A 21,006-nucleotide genomic window follows, 5' to 3' on the forward strand; every position below is an offset into this window, starting at 1 on the left:
GTTATTAATATGTACTAGAATACTCCTGTTCTACTATATTCATTCTCAAAGTCCTCTCAGTTTGTCCTAATTATATTTTAACAGGATACAAACTCATAAGCTTTGGTGTAGGAACTTGGGGTGGCAGGAATAATGTCAGAACTTCTGTCTTCAATTTTCTGCCAGCTCAGTAGCAGGTAGCCACCAAAATGCACTGAATGTATTGGGTATGTGGAGACCATCATTTTGCCCAGGACTGGCCCCACGGTGAGCACCCTCTTTTCCTTGGGGTGCCTCCCTTTCATTTGATGTCACAGCCAGTGACTATTCTCTTCACAGCATTTTTCTTCCTACTCAGAGCTAAAATCAAGCCCTGAGCAATGCATTCTCCAATCTTCCTCCCATTAGACATTCTCTCTTCTATTTCAATTCCTTCTGGACAATTCTTTTTCTATTTAATGATAATGGTTATCATTAAATTGTTCAGAAAAATTAGGAATTACTAGCATATAAACTGCTAATTTTATTTTGCGTAGTGTTGGGGAGATTCATAAACATCTATTAAATAAATTACGTTTTACTTTCTCCTTCCTTAAGCCTGTGTGGAAGGAGGAAAGTGAAGGAGGGGGAAAGAGAGGAAGAGAGAAAAGCAGAGAAAGACAGAAACAGAGAGAAGGGGAGAGAATGAGAACTAAACACATTCTTCATCTTCAGAAGTAAATCATGGAAAAGGTTTCAGGCTGAGGAGAAAATATTTAGAAGCAGATTCCCCTAGGCAGTAAACTGATCTGGTAAGGAAGGTAGTTAAATTAGATAACAAAAATTAGAAAGCCTTTCCCCTACCTTGTTTGCACCTATAAGTTTGTGACATGTTACACAGCTGCCTTCTGCCTTGGGTTCCCGATTGGATGCTGCTTGGTGTCATGGAGATGAATAGCTTGGTGGTCAGCTTGCTTCTTTTTCCAGTTTTTTGACAGTTTTTATACTAAACCTTTTAAGTCCCCCAAGACATATAAGTTGTAAACAGCAAGGAAAGTAGAGAAGGAAACTATGGCTAACAGGAGCAAGTCCCTCCTGTTAGAAATTAGGGGGCTAGAAGCTTTATGGAGGGAGGAAGAGTAATAGTGAGTTAGATCTCTGGATACCAATGAGTTGTTAAAATTATATATATACTTCTAAATGTGCATTTAAAAAGTGCTCTCTTAGCACTCTGGGAGGCCAAGACGGCTGGATCATTCAAGGTCAGGAGTTCAAAACCAGCCTGAGCAAGAGCGAGACCCCCACCTCTACTAAAAATAGAAAGAAATTAATTGGTCAACTAAAAATATACAGAAAAAATTAGCTGGGCATGGTGGCGCATGCCTGTAGTCCCTGCTACTCGGGAGGCTGAGGCAGAAGGATTGCTTGAGCCCAGGAGTTGGAGGTTGCTGTGAGCTAGGCTTGACACCACGGCACTCTAGCCTGGGCAACAAAGTGAGACTCTGTCTCAAAAAATAAAAAAAAATAAAAAGTGCTTTCTAGGTCAACCCTCCCCAAATGCTCTGGATTTTGGCCAGCTTAAGGGAAATAGTCTCACAGGTGGCTTCTAGACCTGGGGTCATGGAATGCTTCTCCACCAACTAGTTCCCACACTAAGTGCCTTTAGGTTGGAGGCAAGTTATTTAGTTACCTCTTTACAATCCACTGGCAGAACATTGTAGAAAAACCAGAATGATTTTTCCTCAAGGCAAGCTCCTTTATAAGACCTTGAACATACTCAAGCATCATATTTCCAAAGTTCCACCAGGGTGATAATATTTTTGGAGGAGGATCTTTAAAATAAGTTATTAGGAAAATCACCCCTGGTTGACAAATTTCTTAAGCATTTCAAAGCGACGTGTATAATTAAAATTATCTTTGTCACAGTCATGAGTAATTGAGAGGCTTTATAGGTGAAAAAATGTACATAGCCATGAGTAAGTTCTACAAAAGTTATTTGTAACCTACCATTTCCAGGATATCCAATAAATATTAAGTAATAATAGAAGTCTCTTGAATACCATTGACTTTTTCCTGATTACATCTGGATTTGTGACATCAGGCATTACGTATGATGTACTGATGTACTAAGAGATGTACTAAGAGATTAGCTTAAATAAGGAGCTCTTAAATAAAATACGTCATTTCTAGGATTTTAGAATCCAAACTGTGCATTCTGAGATATGGATTTAAGAAATTAACTAACTCACTTTTTTTCATGGTATATGTTTTTTTTTTCTTGGCCATCAATAAAGTAGCCATCATTCATCAAATACAATGAATGTCATCTGGAATTTTTTCCCTTTAAATAATATAGTTATCAGCCATATCATCAGAACATTCTTTTTTTTTTTGGCTTCTTGAGGAATTACAATTCTTTTATAGATTAGAGAAGTATGATAACTCAGTTTGAGACAGAGACAAATTGAATACTTTCCAAAGTCTAGGTTTATATTATTAATTTAGTCCAGAAGAATTCTTTTAAAAAAATCAAACAATGTAATTGCCTATTTTTTCATTGGTTTTCATTTCTTTATATCTCAGTTGTCAAATTCATTCTGTGGCTCATTTCCAGATCCTCTCTTTTTCCAGGTGAATCACATTGTTTTCGAAAACTATCATCAGTTGTTATGCTTGGAAGGAAATTTTTCTCAGAAGACCCTGAAAGTAGCTGCTTGTGACCCAATGAAACCATATCAAAAGTGGAAATTTGAAAAATATTATGAAGCCTGAAGTGGAACTGATTTTTTCCCCCTGGTAAATCCATTAAATACTGTGAAAATAACAGCAACTTGGTGACTGTATTTCTCAGTGGTAGTTTAAATTTTCAATCTTAACAGCATTTGGATGGAAGATTTTTACAAATCACAATATTTGGAATACCGAAAGATAACTCAGGGAAACAGTCCGACATTGGGCTGGAGTCCTTCTTCAGCTCTGTGTGGCCTTTGGAATTGCCTGCTTCCCACTCTGTGCTAGAACTCATCCTGCAAGTTTCCCCACGCAAGCTGACAGGTAACCAGGAACGAACACAGAAGCACTTGAGGAAACACAATGGTACTCCTGATGACTGGGCTAGGTAATGACAAAGTCTTTTGGCCCAGAAGTAGGTATGATCATTGAAAACCTCATCCCTTGTTTTCTGTTTTTCTCATTAAATAAAAACTGCTTGAGTTCTTATCACTAGAAGAGTTCAGATGCCCACAGCCCACACCTTTGTGAAACCCCTCCAGGCTACATGCATGTTTATGTAGCAGTTTGCAATAGTATTGATCTATACAATTGATGGCCTTAGTTGATGACAGCATTTCAATCTAGATTGCTGTATAATGTTTTTTCCCAGTTTCAGTCAGTGGAGAAACTTTTAAGTGAGCAAGAAGAGACCTTCAAGTGCTTATTCAGTTCTAGGCAGGGACATTATGTCAGCCCATTTTGTGTTTTTAAAACTGCACTTTGAAAATTTGATCATACCGATAACTTCTTAGACTTATGCGAATATTACAAAAAAGAAACCAAAGGCAGCAAAACCGAGGGTGGCTCACAACACACTGTAGTAACCAAAAGTACATTTAAACATTGAACTCATTCTAATGCAAGGCCAAGTAAGAGGAGTTAAAACGAGTAAAGCAGAAATGGAGCTGAAAGCTTCTTTTATATGAAAATAATAAAACACTACTTTCGATTTAGCAGCATTCACAGGAATGAAATCTGCTAAAAACAGGCTTTGAAAGATTTCAAAGTAAAAATAAAGTGAAGAAAACATAATGAAAGGGGAAAAGAATGAGGTAAACAACTCTTAGGAAGACAGTTAGGAAAAAATTGCCCTAAATTTGGCCAAAGAAGAACGAGAATCTGGTATCTTTATGGGGGAAAAAGAGAATAAAGTGGGTCCCTCAATGTGGACCCAGAGATAAAAATGTCAAATTTGGGGAAAAGTTAAATATTTCTTTGATGCAAATGGAGCCTCTAATCTTATATATCTTAGTATCTTACCAATACTTAGGCATGCCAGGAAATATCCTAGAAATCAGGATATCCTTTACATTCATTTCAATAAGAAAATTGATGCCCAGAAAACAAATTACCTGTCTAAAAATTCCAAGCTAGTTAAGTGAAAAAATCAAGGTTAGAACTGGGAGCTCCAGAGACAGGGTTCATTCTACTGCCTCAGGCCACTGGCCTAAACAGAACTGCTCCAGGATATTCCTTAGAAAAAGACACACGAATCTCTTTGCTGGGGTTGGGTGCTATGCTATAGTCTTGTTGATATTTTTAAGATTTTTTCTTTTTTAAAAAACTTTGTTCAGTTGAGATGATGAAGAAACTGGATATCTTTTGTTCTGAGTTCCTGTTTAACATTTGATTTTAGTTGCCAACTAATTATACACAAGTAAAGCCATAACTAGGAATGATAAAGGGAAACATTTCTGTACATTTGTGACATATTTAAGATGTTTTATTCAAATAATCTGACAATTGCAGATGAGATAAGAGAATGACGAGAAAATGAGGTACAGACATGTGCCACAAAACTATGTTTTGGTCAACAATGAACCACATACAGGATGGTGGTTCCGTAAGATTGCAATACAGTATTTTCACTGTACCTTTTCTATGTTTCCACATGTTTAGATACAAATGCTTACCATTGTTACAATTGCCTACAATATTCAGTTCAGTGGCATGCTGTATAGGTGTGTAGACTAGCAGCAACAGACCATACCATCGGGCCTAGGTGTAGAGTAGGCTGTACCATCTTAGGTTTGTGTAAGTACATTCTGATATTCATACAACGATGTAATCACCTAATGACACATTTCTCAGACTGTCTCCCTATCATTAAAGGATACATGACTGCAATTCTTTTCAAAACCGAGCCAGATGGGGGGAAACCACAAGTCAGTTGCCAAAAGACTAATTGAGTTAACTGACCAAACTGAATACCCTGAGTGCCTCATGTAATTCCCCCTCTAACTGAAAAATGTGGAAAGGTTTCTTCTCCCGTCTATAGACTTTTCTTTTTCTCCAAAAAAAAAAAGAAAAAAAAAATAGTTTCCATTAAAAAGTCAGCTTTGTTCAGAAAAAGATGAATTGTGTTTTGGATACACTCACCTATGGCTTCACCAGCTAAAGGAAGTTGAATGTTTCTCTCAGCAGAACATTCTACAGTCTGCTCAGTGTACGTTCCTTCTGACTTTACCTTGACATACTTATTATATAAAGCTATATTTAAATCTATATTGTCGCTATAACAAAGGATTGTTTTTAAACATCACATATTTTTTCTTGAGTGGAATTTTTAAAACTGCTTTTATCATATATTTGCTCATTTACTCTAAGAAGCAAGGAAATAATCACTCATTGGGAGTTTGTATGGGCCTAACCTTGAGTGTATTGACTTATTGTAAAATCTACTACCAGTATTTTTTTAAGCATTGTCCTCTAAATTTTATTTTTAGAAGACTAGAATAAAGGTATAAATGCTACTAGGTCTTCTGGTGTATCTAATGATAAACCTTTAGATGAGACACATTGGGGTCTTAATCAGCCCTGAATTCTTTAATTGGGGGCTGTGTTCTCAGGGGCTTCAGATTTTTCCCTGGATTGGCTTAGGATATTTCCTTTTCTTAGAAAAAATGTCTATGCATCTTGTTTCCTTGAACACAAGGGTGGCCTTGATAATATTTCACAGGACTTATTTGATCAAAAAACTAACTTACCAAGCCATCTAAGTGCTTCTGAGCCTTCCAGTTTGCACAATTCCTTTCTCTTTTTCCAGAGCTTCCACCCTGCTATGCTATGACACTGCCGTTCTTGTTTCATCACCAGCATCAAATTTGCTCAATTCTGCTTGCTGACATTTAATTGGCTGTCATTCACAGGGCTGCAAAACACCGTGTACCATGATCATAATGTATTGTTAACTTGACCACCCTAATTTGGAAATATTCTATTAGATATTAAAACTCCTTGCTTCCAGCATCATCTTAGGAATTGTAGAGGGGCAAAGATACCATGCACAGTGTATGTAAATTCAACATTCCTAGTCAACCCTGATCTCGTGAATAGCTTAGAATGATTATGCAAGAGAATGGGCTTGAGGTACACCAGTTAATACCATCTTTATTTGTTCTAATATCTCTAATTTAACTTTCATATTTAGAATACAGGGAAAAAAATATAACTCAGAAGAAAGCCTAACCATTTAGGATAAAAACAAGGACATTACAAGAGGTAACAGGAAAAGAGAGAGAAAGTTATTATCATTCAGTACTCACTATGTGCATGTTCCCCTATCCCACTGTCGTGCACGACTCAGCCAGGTGACTCTCATTCAACCAATGAGGAGGATGACTCCCTATTGTCCTGCTGAGAGATTTGGTAGATTGTCCAAGGTCGTTGCACTAGTAAGAGATAAACCCAGTTTTCATTCTATGTAGCTAAAAGAAAAAAGTTTCTTTCACTGCAGTATGCTGCTGTAACTCTCATTTTCTTTTTTAAAATAGGACAGTCAACTCAGGCAAGCTCATTTAAAATCTCTTGGTTGCAGATTACTGATCCCACTGTAATGGAATGAGAAGGAAACAAACCCCTTTGGTCCCTCTTGGTTGTCATATAGACAGGAAATAGAAGCTGGGCTTCTCTCTGTTAAACGACTGATGTGTAGGTATAGGTAAGGCGATCCCCACATGTTTTGCCAGGGTTGATCTGACTTCACACGGGACCTGTTCTTTTACCCATCTGCTGAACGAACTATGAGAAGGAGAAATGGACATGTAGACAGTTGTTTCTCTATGAATAATATTATCAACTTTTTCTCTCCCAACCTTTAAACAAAGCTGACAGATTGCTCAATTTGAACAGAAATGCAAAGTAAAAAATTGAAGAATTCTTTTTAAAACACAAACCATGACTTTTAACTTCCACTCATTGTGTAAATTATCTCTACCATGCTTTTGCATGGATTGTTCAACCATTGCTAAATGGTTGAAATGCCAAATGCCTTGAAATTAGAGAAGAAACACTAACCAAAGCTATTGTCCAAAATATTTATTTATTTTTAAACAAATAACCATTCCATGGACAGGTTTGAATAAGCCATATAAAGTATTGTCTAGCCTTGATTAGGCTTAGTGGATGATATTTCAGGTGTTGGTGGTGCCTGTGTCTAAAAGAAAGAAAAAGTACCATCATACTAAGCAGATTTAATACTTCCATTTTCAACTTAATGGGCCAACTAATAGGTACCAGTTCAATTTAGGGTCCCTTTGCAAGTTTATGTGAATCTTTGCTTTGCAAAAACACATGTGAAAATTCTCATTTTCCAACAAATAGACCAACTTCTAATATACTGAGTTCCTAATGATGACAGTTGCCATCAAATAAGCAACAAATAATTTCTTTGAAAATGGAGGTTTTCTATTTTATTAATTGATAGATATTTGTCAGCTTAAGGATATTGGTCATAAATATCTATATAAATAAAGCCTTTATATTAGATTTTGAAAGTATTTTTTATAACATTAATCTCTAACTGACCATTAAAAAACATATCGATTTTCATAAATATACTGTATATGTGTGTGTGTGTGTGTGTGTGTGTGTGTGTGTGTGTGTGTTTATACTTGATCCATTGAATTGAGAGAAATACCAAAAATTTCTACTTGCAACATAAAGAAAACTATAAATGCTTTTGGATATTTTTAATGCTTTTTTAAGTGTATAGCTTTGTTTGCATCTAGTTTTCTACACAAAAGTATCTCAAATGGACTTTCACTCTGTATACTGTTTTCCAGACTTAAAAGAGTCTTAATCAAACTCTAAATTATCGGGGTGTTTTTTATTCAGTTTAGGATTCTGTACATTTTAATCTTTTTCAAATACCTGCCCAAATTTGCTAGTTTTATACATATTAGCTTAAAAACAAGAGAGGGAAAACATCAAGTTAGTGGATTTTGTTACTGATTACCTGAAAACATTTGTTAATGGAAGAACAAAATTAAAACCGGTACATAAAGCATTTTGGAGTTCAACATTTTTAAGTACCCATTTTTTTCTGCTTCTGAACAAATAAAGTTATTACAAAGAAGGAATCTTTAAATTTCTAGGTAAAAATCTAAATTACTTTGCAAATTCTTTTCCAAAATTCCCCTGTGCTGGCAGTTAGTTACTAGATGTCATCATTTAATTTTGTAGTTTGCCACGTATCTGGGTGAGTTTAGCAGCTTGTCGCTACTCGTGTCATTGTGTTTGTGTTGATTGTACGCCTCAGTCATCTCGTGTTCTTCATAAGCTGTATATATATTTTGGTCTTTGTATTTATTGCATTATGTTACTGTCTGATATTTTAATATTGGCAAATATAATTTTGGCATTGCTGTTAATAATCCTCTTGTTTTTATAGAGCAATGGAAGTTCAGGCTTTAAAAGAAGTTGTTGCCTTTCTCATATGGTTAAACATATTTCCTCTTTATGATACTTTGGTATTTCATCCTTTTCCATATTCTCTATTATTACCTATTTTAAATGTTTTTCCTATCACTTGGAAAAGCTTAAATGTCCATTCTCCATTGGTAAATATGCCAAAAGAACTACCCCATATAAATATGGGAAACAATTACTATAAAATTGTCAGCATAGTTTAAATGTATTACCTTAATGACTACAAAGATTTTTTTCAAGTTGGTGTTTAGATGCATCTAAAACAATTATTTCTGTTCCTTGTACGTTATATATCTACCTACCAGAAATTCTTTTTGTAATTTTATATACAATCATTTTGAGACCGTTTTGAAATAAATAATGCAAATGAATTAAAATAAGATGTTCTCTTGATTTCTGAAGAGGCAGTTATCGATGGTCTTAGTAGCTGCTGACATACAAGGGTTCTTTCTAAATTTTAAAAGGCAGCTGAAAAAAATGAAGTCTAGAAACCAGAAATAAAGACACAAACTTTTATTGAGAGAAAAGCAGACACAGCAGTTCTTTATTTAAATTGCAGATAGATAGAAAGAGAAAAATTCTGGCAAAATCTGTGTTTTCAAATATAGCATTATATGAAAGGTAAATTTTATACTGGCAGAGCAATAGAGCTATTATTAATTCCTGTTCAGCAACAAAACAAAACAAAAAGTCATGTAACAAATATCCGCATTTGTGTAATAAATTATTTCTTCCTCCTACCAGGTACCAGAGTCCTTCCCACTCCTGAACCTTGAATCACAAAAACTCAAATAAAGCTTCATGTGTAGTTACCAGTTTTTGTTCTTAATCATGTTCCATATAAGTTTCAAATATGTTAAATATCCCCCATGCAATCTGAATCGGACCCTTGTCTTTCTAGGTTACAAAGACTCCAAGGATTAACCATCACCATCCTATTACTTACGGTCACTTAACTCTGTGGCCTTGGTGAAAGATGGCAGTAGAGGACAATGGACACCAATGCCAAAGAACACCAATGCCAAAGAACAGTTTCAGTGCTCTTTTGGAACTGCATTGCCTCATCCATGAACATGAAGCATTTACCAATTTAACATACCCTAAAATAGTCTCTGTTGACAAAATCTTTCATAGTTAATTGTCTGGTGAGAGCACAAAATTAGACAGAACAGGGTTACTATATATATTAGAGTCCCGTAAGAGACAGTTGCTTTACCATGCTACATAGCCGCAGGCCACTCACCTCGCTCAAGTTCTGCAGGAATTCATCACCTTTGTTGGAGTAACTCAAAGTACAAGCTCTTTTGAAGGTAGGTAAATAATATGGTCCTGTTACATGACAGATAACACAATACTGGGCTTTGAAGTTAAGTAGAAAATTGCAGGGGTCATCTATAACCCAGAAAAAAAATATGTTGTCCAGGTGGGAAGATTCACAGGCTCTAAATTAACAGGAAACTTTCCTAGTGCCTCAATCTTCTACCTAACTTTACCAATAAAGACCTGATTTCCCTCACTTTATTCTGAAAACTCACATAGTCACAAATGAAATCTATAGGTTCTATAGATTAAGAGTAACAGAACTCTTTTATATGGCTAGGCTGTTAAGTTTTTTTTTTTGTTTGTTTTGTTTTTGAAAGTATAAAAGGAACACTTCAATTCTGAATTCAAAATTGACTCTTGTAAATGCTAAATAATAGTATATGATACTTTGGAAATATATGACCAGGAAGAATTAAAGAAGTTGTTATTAGAATGTGTGGGACTTGTTACACATAAATAAGCAATAATCTAAGAAGGACTAACCCAGGATTTTTCACAAAATGAAAAGAAATAAACAAAGGGTTGAATAGTACAATGAAGACTGTATTACATTCAGACAATAAGGAATTGTCTTCTTATTTTCAGGGCCAAAAAAATCTTTGTGGTGACAGAAAGTTCAGGGTAATATATACGGAAGCATAAAATGAAAAATTGTGGAACAAACTATCTAAGAATATAAATATAGACTCTCTTTTCATAAATATTCAATACATTATTTGACACATTGGTTTGAGTGAAGCTCCACAAGTACAATTTTAAGCATCTTGATTTGGGCTGAGGTCCAGTAAATTATATATTCCCAACAACTATCAGAGCTTTCTCACTAAAAATACATGCTCACGCTCCACTTTGAAAATATTCTAAGCTAATTATTTCCATTTTCATAGTAACTAGTACAGTTATGACTAGCGTTGTCTCAGGTTTCTAAGGAAAGAAAATTATTCTGAGATACTGTTAATAAGAGAAAGTGTGGTAATAAAGAGGGGCATTTTCTTAAAATTGTGCTAAAGCTGTCATTTTTATTTTTAATGACTTTTACTGTGCTAGACAAGATTTTATTTTCAGTCACAGAAATAAAACTATCCAATAAAACTCTTTAGTCTATTGCCCACCAATCTTCTAGCCCCTCCCTGTATCAACCTCACAATGGGTTTAATTCAGTTTGAAAGCATAAAGCCAACGTTTAGAAAACAGAATTCTCCTGACTGACAATTGCACAGCCCCCTCTGGCGAGAAGATTCCATGAGTGGTAGTAGCTAGGAAGAAGGCCTTTAGAATTTTCACTCTGTAGATGCCAAAGAAAACTACTTAAAATCTTTTTTGATGATAATAGGAAAGGTAAAGAATTCTGGAAGGTTTACTGCCAGAGTCTGTAAAATCATGTTTAAAACTAAGAGAGTTTTAATTCCACACTCTCCATCACCCCATTGTACAGGAAGAAAGACACTAAAAGAAACATAGAAATCATTTCACTCTTTCATATGAAGACTACCTTTCCCAGCAATGCTACTTTTAAAGCCAAATCATGCCAGGTTACCCAGTGAGACTGACTGCTTATCACACAATGCTATATTAGCGAAATTTTTAAAAGCACATGCCCAAGAATGAATCTAAAGCTTTTTGATTTGAGGTTACCAGACAGAATTTTTTGTCTAGGGTTATTTCCTCCTCATTCTATGGTAAAAAAAAAAGAGAGTAAGCTTCCATGTCTTTTAAGGGGGTAACTCAAAGAAGGCATAGAAATATGCATATCAAGGCAAGAGAATTAGCTTTTGCTTTAGTGGGAGTGAGAATTTCTCAGTTCCAGTTAGTTTATAAATGCATCATAGACTCGAACTCATCGATTCTTTGCTTGGTGTTCCCCTTCCTGATTTTCCGGTAGGATATCGTGTTGTACCGTGAATAAGCATTCCTAGAGATGTCGCTCTTTTTCCCCAAGGTTGGCTGCTCATCAGGTGTCAGCTGGGGACTGCCGCTGCTCAGTGGGGAGTCCTCACTTGCCTCATCTTCTTCTTTAAATGGAGAACCTTCTTCGTGTTTTTTCTTAAATTCTATCACTCTAACTTCATCTTCATCATCTTGGCAATCATCATCATCATCGTTATTCATTTCTTTATCCCAAACCTCTTGCTCCTCTTCCTGTTTAGAATGCAGCATGCCAACTTGGCTAGGTTTCCGAAATCCCAGCCATTCAATTTCAGTTGCCTGGAAAGCTTCGTTCTTCCTATCTTCTTCTTCTCTCTCTTCTAGAGGTTGTTTGGCAATCCTTTGCTTCTGTCTGCTTGCTTCCTGGTTACTACTGCTCAGAGGAATCTTCTCCCACTGATGCCCTGTAGCAAAATCAATTGGTAGTTGAGATGAAGAAAGGTTCAAAACTATCCAGCTGTTATCCTTCTATTCTCCAAATTATTTTTCTTGACGATCGCTTCCTAATATGTGTTTTATGGAATATATAATTCTGTGGGTTACTAATATGTTTTGCACAATCAAATTAGTCTGGAAAATGCTGCATTAAATGCAGTTAAATAAGCTTCTTCAGAATTTATCCAAGATTTTAAAATACTAATGATACTGGAACTCTCCAGGAAAGTCAGCAACTGAACCCCATTTGACTATGGCATTCTGTTGTTACAGAGTACTGTATTTAGTGAGACTGCTATTCCCTGAGACACACTTTTTACAATCCTGTCACAGTGGATATGTAAATATATCAAATGAAATGTTTGAACCTATTTCACTCACACACACACACACACACACACACACACACACACACACACACACACCCCTACCTTAAGGAAAATTAGAAAAATACCTGGGGGGGGGGCCAAGCTCTCTTCCAATAGTAAAAACAGTGACTGCCCATGTCTGCTCACACTCAGAGTAGCATACTCGACACTTGACACCAAGTTTCTCAGGGTTGCCCTAAAGTAACCAGGTATAGCAGGAGGCACAGGGGCCCACAGGTGGTCAGGCCTAACTAAGCCCACCAAAGCACGCACAATATGGTCTAATATCTGCCATTGATTTCTAAAAAGCCAAGATTTAAAAATTCTGTTGTGGTTACACCTACATAATGCTCAGTTAGCCTGTTGTTTACATTAGACATGTTCCCAATGTTGATTAGACATGTTCCGAATGACAACTAATTGACTCAAGTTATTTGGTACCACGTAGTGACTTTTAAAAGGCTCAATTCACTGCAATGATCACTTTTCAAACAGCTAGATCATACAAGCATATCCTCAACAATATTTATTGAGCATGCTAAGAATTAACCATAAGGGACAAGAGGTTGTTCTCTGAGCTTTCACCCCTAAAGGCCTTTGTGGGAGGTTTCAGTCTGTAGTGTGCATGATTCAGAAATGTCTAGTTATGTCCCGTGGCAAACCTGGGTTCACCGTTTTCCTTTGACATCTTAAGAGTCTATAAATAAGGTGAGAGGCAATGTTCCTCTCTCCTCTTTGTTCTCCCTCTCCACGGTGTTCTACTCTCTCTGGAAGATGTTCACTAGTCCATTATCTTCCAAGATTTTTAGTTCTCTTTTCATTCTTTTATTTGTTTGTTTTGTTTTATTTTGTTTTTTCAAACTCTAGTGATCAGATTGCAAACTTACAGGGAGAGATAGAAGTAAAGATGGGTTATCACTCCTAACTAGTTATATACAACTGCTAGCAGGTGTTTAGCAGCCAGTCAGTGTTCTTTATATTATACATAAATACAAATTATAATGCATGTTTTGTAATCTTAAACTTTGTTTTGTTTTCTACAAGAACAAAAGAAACTGATCTTTGTCTATATTTATGACTCAGGCAGGGGATTGTCATACATGAAATGATTCCTTGACTTTAAATTATAGTTTTTCCTCAGTATTTTTAGCATCTTTATATTTTTCAATCTAGGAGCATTCTCTTTGAAGATCTTATAGTTATTTGCCATTGTGAAAATAAAAGACACCAAAAGCTGTGCCTGTCTATAATAGAGGAAAAACATATGCTCCATCAAACATGAAAGGATTCACTCAGAGAAAAATGAACCAGTCAGACCATCCAGCTTAAAAATATATACTGCTTTCATTCTCCATGTAATCAAAGTGAAAGATACTAGAAAACCATTGTCTACAGTGGATCTTCTGATCAGAAATCTGAAGGGCTTTCTAACAAAGATGAGATCCCTGCCTCTACGAGCTTGTTCCATTGGAAGCAGAAAGATTGGGGCAAAGGGGTTATTTAGTTCATATTGTGGGCTCGTACATCTTATAAATTATCTCTGATAATGTAATATCTTGACAATGAAAACTGCTTGCTACATTTTTCCTTACGTGTCTGCACATTGGTCAGCAGATGGTCCTAGAGGTATCCTGGCAAAATGAGCAAATATAGGAAATTGCCATTCATATCCATGCCCTCCTTGGCATCTACTATTTTATGTGATGTTCTAATATTTCAACCAATAGTGTCTTCAGTATTTTGCCTGATAAGGTCCTAACTAAGCTAAATTGGTTAGGTCTAACAAGTTGACTTCAATTTTGAGATAGGATGTTTATGGCTGCAAGAGAAGAAGAGGAAATGCATGATTAATTAATAGATTTTATCCTGTACTTTATTTGGAAACTGCTGAAATGTAGAAGAAAAGCCTAAAGGATTTTGTGTCTCTTAGTCTATTGAGTTTGTTTGAAATTATTTAATATAGTCACTTCAATGTTCTTTTCATTCTCCCATTTTCTTAAAGAACACAATTAAAATTAACTGTACCATCCTGAGAGTTTTCTTTGACAAGAAATAGTTAACCATTTTGTACTTACATCAGAGGCCTAGAATTTCTCTATAAAGTAAATCAATTTATAAGATTACTTTAAACTGCATGTCAATTGTAGACTGTTAGGATAAACCTCATTTTGAAACATTTACATTTCACAAGGTGCCTCATACAGATTTAGAAACACCAAATCAAAAAGAAAGGTTGATTTAGTGGACTAACTTATTAAGAGACAGATATCACATTGGTATGCCAATCAGCTATACTAATTCGTGCTGTCTCAGTCTTGAACTGTCTGGAATGCTTTATAAGGTGGAACCCTCAGATAAGTCAAGACTCTCTTATCTGCCTATAGCAGCTTTGAAATTTTGAAGTCATTTCCTGGATTGCTTTTTTAATGCCACACTCATGCAACATCCCATGCAGAAACTGTCATCTATATTAACTCAAACAATTTCTAGGCACAAAACTATAGTTCCTGTTACCTTCTCTGAATGCCATTTCATCAGCCCTTGTCTCTTGGAGAGAAAGATCTGTGACAGCCTTATGAACAATAAAGAGGTTCTCCTCTGGATTTTCTGGGGAAAAAATATATAAGATTAGTATTTTAACATTTGAAATATATATAGTTTAAGGGTTAACATATTATCAATTTAGACTTCAGGTAGATTTCTGTAATTTTAAATATGATCACTAAAAATTGCTCTTTGACTCTTAATATTCATTCTTTACTGACTCCATTTATTTACTTAATGATTACTTAATTTATTAATTGATAATCTTTAATAGTTATATAAAGTATAGAACCACAAATTCAGAACACTCAGGTATATTTAGAAGGAAATCTTAAAATTCTGAATTCTTTTGTTCAAATAATAGTGGGGCGGGCTGTTCATAATAATAATAACTAACTAATAAATAAATAATTAACATTTAGCCAACACTTAGCAATCACTGTGACAATCGTACAAACGTAGATACTTTTATTCTGCCTTCTTCTGGCAAAAAAAAAAAATCTCAGGCTTAAGGAGACAAAACAAGTTGTGTAGGGTCACAGATGTATCAAACAGACAAGCCTGGATTTGACCAGAGGTAGAGATTTAGCCCTTATGCTATGCAGCCCTAGTAGAAAACGGGGCCACATACATTGTTTGGGTGTCCAGCTCATTCCTAAAAAAGCGATTTACCTAAAAACAAATCCCGAGTGAGTTTATAATTGAAAGCAAGCAAATTAAGGAAAAGGAAAATATGTTACCTTTTAGAACCTTCTCATCCCTGGCCCAGTTGAGCTGCAGGTTCCCTTGTAATTTTCCACTTTCCTTCTGATTTCCTTCTGTGGGTAAATCTTCAAGACCAGGTGCTACCCTATAGTGTGGTGGGATGCCATTCCCATCAGTCAATTCCTCATCGATTTTAGTGATTGGTTGTTGACCATTTCCAGGTGGTTTATCCCCATTGCACTCAGCCTGAATAAATGTCACTGGAGCATCTGTCATGATGAACAGTTGTGTCCGATCTGGAGGGAGCTTTGGGGAAACTGAGTGGGCAGGTCCTTGGTAAGATACCTTCTGTTGCCTTCACGTCCTATAGTTCTAACTCCTACTCTAAGAGTACAGACGATTCACTTTGGTACATAATAACCAGATTCTTTCCCTAAGGTGTCCAGACAGAGCTTAGAGCAAATGCAATAGGATTTGTCAGATTTGACAGTAGCCCATGAGCGAGAGTCCAGCCAATCACCACCTCCTTCGTTGCTTAGCAGTCCCACTTGCAGAATTAAAGGCACCCTTTTGATTTACATAAACAAACAATCTGAGGCAATCAGGCTTTTGTGTTGGCATGTAGAGAGGGACTTTCAGCTTGTCAGTCCCCCTCTGGGAACAGAGATTTTTGTCCCTTTTCATAATGGCCCATTGTAATTTTCCTTGTAACAGGAGCCACGATTGTTCCACAGCTTTAATCCAGAGAGAATGACCACCTTGAGGCATATTAGTTCTGTGTAACCAGCTTAACATTTCCAAACAGATTTTGTTCAAGTAAAACCTCAGTTATTTTGTAGGGGACAATGACAACGTTTCTTATTTATTAGAGAATAAAAACAGCTTATCAAAAACCTGTAAACAGGACAACTTTATTCTAAATGGTTCTGGCAGCAGATTTCATGGTGTGCTTTCAGGAGGCAAGCGGAGGGACCAAAGAAAAACAAACAAACAAATTCTACTGACTGTCTAATACCCAAAGTTTTACAACTGTAATTTATTTAGTCTATAGCTTCTTATGCTGTACTTCATTTATGTCTACTGAGACCCAGCTGATCCTTTGAAACCCTAATATAATTTTCTCCATGAAATTTTCTCTTCTCCCAGTAGAATTGCTCTCTATGTTCCATATTGATATTATGTGATGCTGGTAAAATAAAATAGCACCAACACCACCTGCCCTTGGGGGAGACGAGCAATTATGTAAAACATCTGCTACCGACCAGCTCTTCCTTTTTAAATAAAGACATTAATTCTTTTTATTCTTTGGATCCCAAATAGTAAAAAATGGAGCCTTTGCCCACACGGCTCCTTCTGTTTGGAACGTTCTACTCTTCCTCAAGGCCAAGCCCCTGGTCTAACCAGCTCCTCTAAGTTCTCAGTTTTCAACTAAAATATTTCTTTAATGACACTTTCCCTGATCCACAGGATTAGGATGGGACTCCATTACACATTATATTTGCCTTTCTGAGTGCTCTTCACAGTTGGAATTAAACAAGTAATTACACAATTATCTGTGTAATGTCTGTTTCATCAACTAGAATCTAAGCTTTGTCTGGGCAGGGGTCATTTTAACTTGCTTACCTGTGTCCCCAGCATGTAACATCTGCCTTAAACTAGGTAGTACTCAAAAAAAAATACACACACACACACATATGAGAGTAAATTTTATCCCCTAGAGAATACATTTCAGATCTTCTCTAAAGGGAAGAAGAATAGGGGTTGGAGAGTAAGAAGAATAGGGATTGGAGAATAATTATAAATGTATCACCTTTAAAATTATGTCTAGAGCTGAACCCCTTAGAGTCTATGTCAGGGATGACAAATACATGGCATTCTGGTACCCCTTCTCCCATGTCCTTGGAAGACATCTCTAATAGATCCCAGAACTCCCTCCCACGTCATCCTCAGCTCTTCTCGAGCACGCTAATTATTTGTTTGTTTGTATTTAATTTCTTTAACAAATACTCAGAGCACTTATCACACACCAGATAATGTTCTAATTGCTTCACAAATAATAACACATTTAATCTTCATAACAGCCCTATGAGGTAGATGCTATTATTATCCCCATTTTACAGACTAGAAAAAATAAGCACAGTGAGATTAAGGAAGGTGGTCAAGCTCACACAGCTAGTAAGCCTACTAATCAGAGTTGGCAGTATAGATGAAGCTAAGTGGCATTCCTGGCCTGTGTGCAGATGTTTCCCTGAGCCAGAGATCCCACTGAGATCCAGGATTAACACCTGGGCAACTGAGATAGTTGTAGCCATGAGGGGCCAGCAGAGGGCCTGAGGCGGCATCAAAACCTTCCCCAGAGGTACGCTGCAGCTACTGAGACAGTGTTAGGAGAGGGCCCTCCCAAGAAATTCAACTGGTGAGCCTACTGATGAGAAAATATTGAATGGAATCAGATTGGAGAATGCAGAAACTAAGAACAACAGCTGTCATTCTGGTAATATAAGATTCTAAAGTGAAGTCTATTAGTGGCTCATGAGTTTAAGAATTCAATGTAACAGAGTTTGAAAATTCAACTGCATCTTTATAAGAAGCATGCTTTCCAACCTTGGAGGCAGAGGACAGGATTGTCTATTGCCTCTCTAAAGACAAAGCCTTTCTTATACCCCATGGAAGGTATATCTCTTTGTGGTTCTAGAATCTGGAAGCTAGCCTCCCAGCAAGTCACCACACTATTTTAAAGAAAAGTACTGGAAGAAATAGGCTGAGTAATTGGTGAAGATTGAGGAGTATGTGGCCCTGAACAGAGAATGTCCCTGAGGCCAAGATGGGCAGAGGCAAGAGTGGGGAGGAAGACAACTAACCAACAATTAAGAGTGCTCTTCAAATAGAGGACAAATGCACCTTTATTCAGTGACCCAGGTAGGTCATGGTCAAAACAAGGGACTCAGCCTGCTCCTTTATGACCTTGGGCAAGTATACACATCAGGCCTGTTTGAGCTGCAGATTACAGAAATTCAATTTAGAGAATCTTAAAATTTATAATAACAGATCATTTAACTGGCAAATCCAGAGTTGGCTTTGTACTAGTCTGGATCCAAAGATTTAAACAATGTTATCGAGGACTTCCCTCTTTTGATCATGCAGAAGGTGTATATTAGGAGGTAGTTGGGTGGACCTTAGGGTCCAACCTTTTTCTGGGTCTCCCAATACCTCTAGCTAAGTATGGTAGGCTAAATGGTGACCACCTCCCAAAGATGTCCTCATTCCAATTCTCAGAACCTGTGAATTGTTTCCTTACATGGTAAAAGGAACTTTGTAGATGTGATTAAATTAAGGATCCTGAGATGGAGAGAGTATCCTGGAATATCAGCGTGGATCCAATGTGATGATCACAAGGGCTCGGATAAGAGGGAAGCAAGAAGGTCAGAGAGGGTCGTTGGATATGGGGCAGGGAAACTAGACGCTGTAGTGATCCCAGGAAGGGATCCTGAGTTTGTGTGCTCTAGCCGCCTCTAGAAGGTGAAAAAGGAGGGGAAACAGATTCTCCTCTGAAGCCTCCAAATGGAACCCAGCCCTGCCAACACTTGATTTAGACTTCTCACCTCCAGGACTGAATGAGAATAAATTTGTGCTGTTTTACAGCCACCAATTTGTGGTGACTCAATACAGCAGTAATAGGAAACTAATTACTGAGTTTCCTGCATTTCTGCTTTCATTTTTGTTGACTGCCTAGAGCCAGAAAATTTAGCTTTTCCAACCATTTTGCAGGATATATATTTTTGAATCTCAATTTATCTCAGATTGCTCCCTGTTGGCCAAAAAGGCCTCCCTTAACAAGGTTGCATTTTCTTCTCTTTCAACTTTCCAACAGTCTAGACTTGACTAAAATTTGTAACCGTTTATTATAAAAGCTATAGGAAAATCACAACCCCCCCACCAGCATCCTGATATTTTTCTAACAAGTCTCTTAAAATTTAATCTTCAGTAGGAAATGGTTTGAATCGAGGTTCAAGGGGACAGTTCATAGCAGTGATGGTCAGCTTCACAATTAGGGAGTGAGTTCTCACTGCTTCTCATTGCTCCTCTGGTGAACCAATCCCATGGTGTAAATTCTATCATCCATATTCAATTCTTGGTGTTCATGTCTTTTGTATTCAACATTTCATTGGTTTACTCAGCTCAGTAGGTGGCAGGGTAGATTCTGAGATGTGCCTGCTTCCAAGACTGGTCCACAGACATAGAGTCCAGATTAAACATGATTTCAGTCCTTTTCCTTCCTGTAGTCCTGGCAAAAGCATCAGTCATTGGCATCTTTTAGAATGCCTTGTTGTAGGCGGTGACTGCAAACAATGGAGTATCCAACTCCATTTAATAGCATACACCTAGGTGAGTAACTTGGCTCTACCCTTCTTATCGTTGATTGAGATTAGTGTGTGAGCACCCGTCTACAGCCACTATAAACATCCCAGTGCATTGACATGGTAGAAACTGACCCTGTAAGAATATGAAACAAGAGGGTGACTCTGTAGATCTTCACCTATAGATCTCTCTCTCACAAGAGTCCATATAGTCAGAGAGTGAATTGTTTTAAACTGTTGCAGAGCAATTTTGTATAGGTAAGAAAGAGGGAAATCCCCATAAAATAAGATCATCTCACTCTCTTGGCCATAATTTTAGGAGTATATCACCCTAAATGCATAAAGGAGTGTCCCCAGTGGACTGGGCTCTCTAGAGTTTTTAGCTAGGCAATTATAATTCTGTTTTACTTACAATGGGATTTTTCCTTGATGCATTTTAAATAGAAAGAATGGCTTCTCTATTCACAGAAACTCCATAAGTGTTAAACAGATAGAAATGGAATTTGTGTGGCTATTTATAAAACCCCAGAAAGAAAAGTTTGAATTATATATGCATACACATTCTTTGGTAGTTTGAAAGCATCTTATAATCCTCCCGGGGAAGCAGAGCTGTATGACAATAATATCGCTGTCAGCATCATTCCTCCCAAACTATTTTGAATGTCATGATGAGTTAAGGCAACATGTTGTTTTTCAGAGGAGAAAGGCAAGAAAATAATTAAACACATTTTTACTTAATGGAAATAAAAAGAAAAATTAAGTCTTCTGTGAATCTCTGCTTTTGTAAGAAAGTGATAGTGATGTGACTATGAAGAAATACAAAATTTCCCAAGATGCCCTCGAAAATTTATCTGAGTAAACTGTTTCAGATTAAGTAGGTAAAACTCACATGCTCACAGTGAGTAAAA

At 36.7% G+C, this 21,006-nt stretch overlaps 2 protein-coding genes across 2 annotated transcripts in view; one reads left to right on the forward strand and one right to left on the reverse strand.

Annotated features, from left to right (window-relative positions):
- GALNT5 (polypeptide N-acetylgalactosaminyltransferase 5) overlaps positions 1 to 5,040 on the forward strand; it is a 47,169-nt gene extending 42,129 nt beyond the window's left edge. Inside the window, exon 10 of the mRNA XM_012742739.3 lies at positions 2,590 to 5,040. Coding sequence (XP_012598193.3) covers positions 2,590 to 2,730 — 141 coding nt within the window. The 3' untranslated portion in view covers positions 2,731 to 5,040. The remainder of the gene's footprint in view (positions 1 to 2,589) is intronic.
- Positions 5,041 to 8,937: 3,897 nt separating this feature from the next.
- ERMN (ermin) lies at positions 8,938 to 16,277 on the reverse strand. The gene is made up of 3 exons (XM_012742740.2): positions 15,776 to 16,277; positions 15,006 to 15,098; positions 8,938 to 12,092 (listed from the first exon to the last, which is right to left on the reverse strand). The coding sequence occupies exons 1-3, from the start codon at positions 16,014 to 16,016 to the stop codon at positions 11,575 to 11,577; spliced, it is 852 nt and encodes a 283-aa protein (XP_012598194.1). The 5' UTR covers positions 16,017 to 16,277; the 3' UTR covers positions 8,938 to 11,574.
- Between the last annotated feature and the right edge of the window lie 4,729 nt (positions 16,278 to 21,006).

This window comes from Microcebus murinus, chromosome 8, assembly GCF_040939455.1.
Source record: "Microcebus murinus isolate Inina chromosome 8, M.murinus_Inina_mat1.0, whole genome shotgun sequence".
Classification (NCBI taxonomy): Eukaryota; Metazoa; Chordata; class Mammalia; order Primates; family Cheirogaleidae; genus Microcebus; species Microcebus murinus.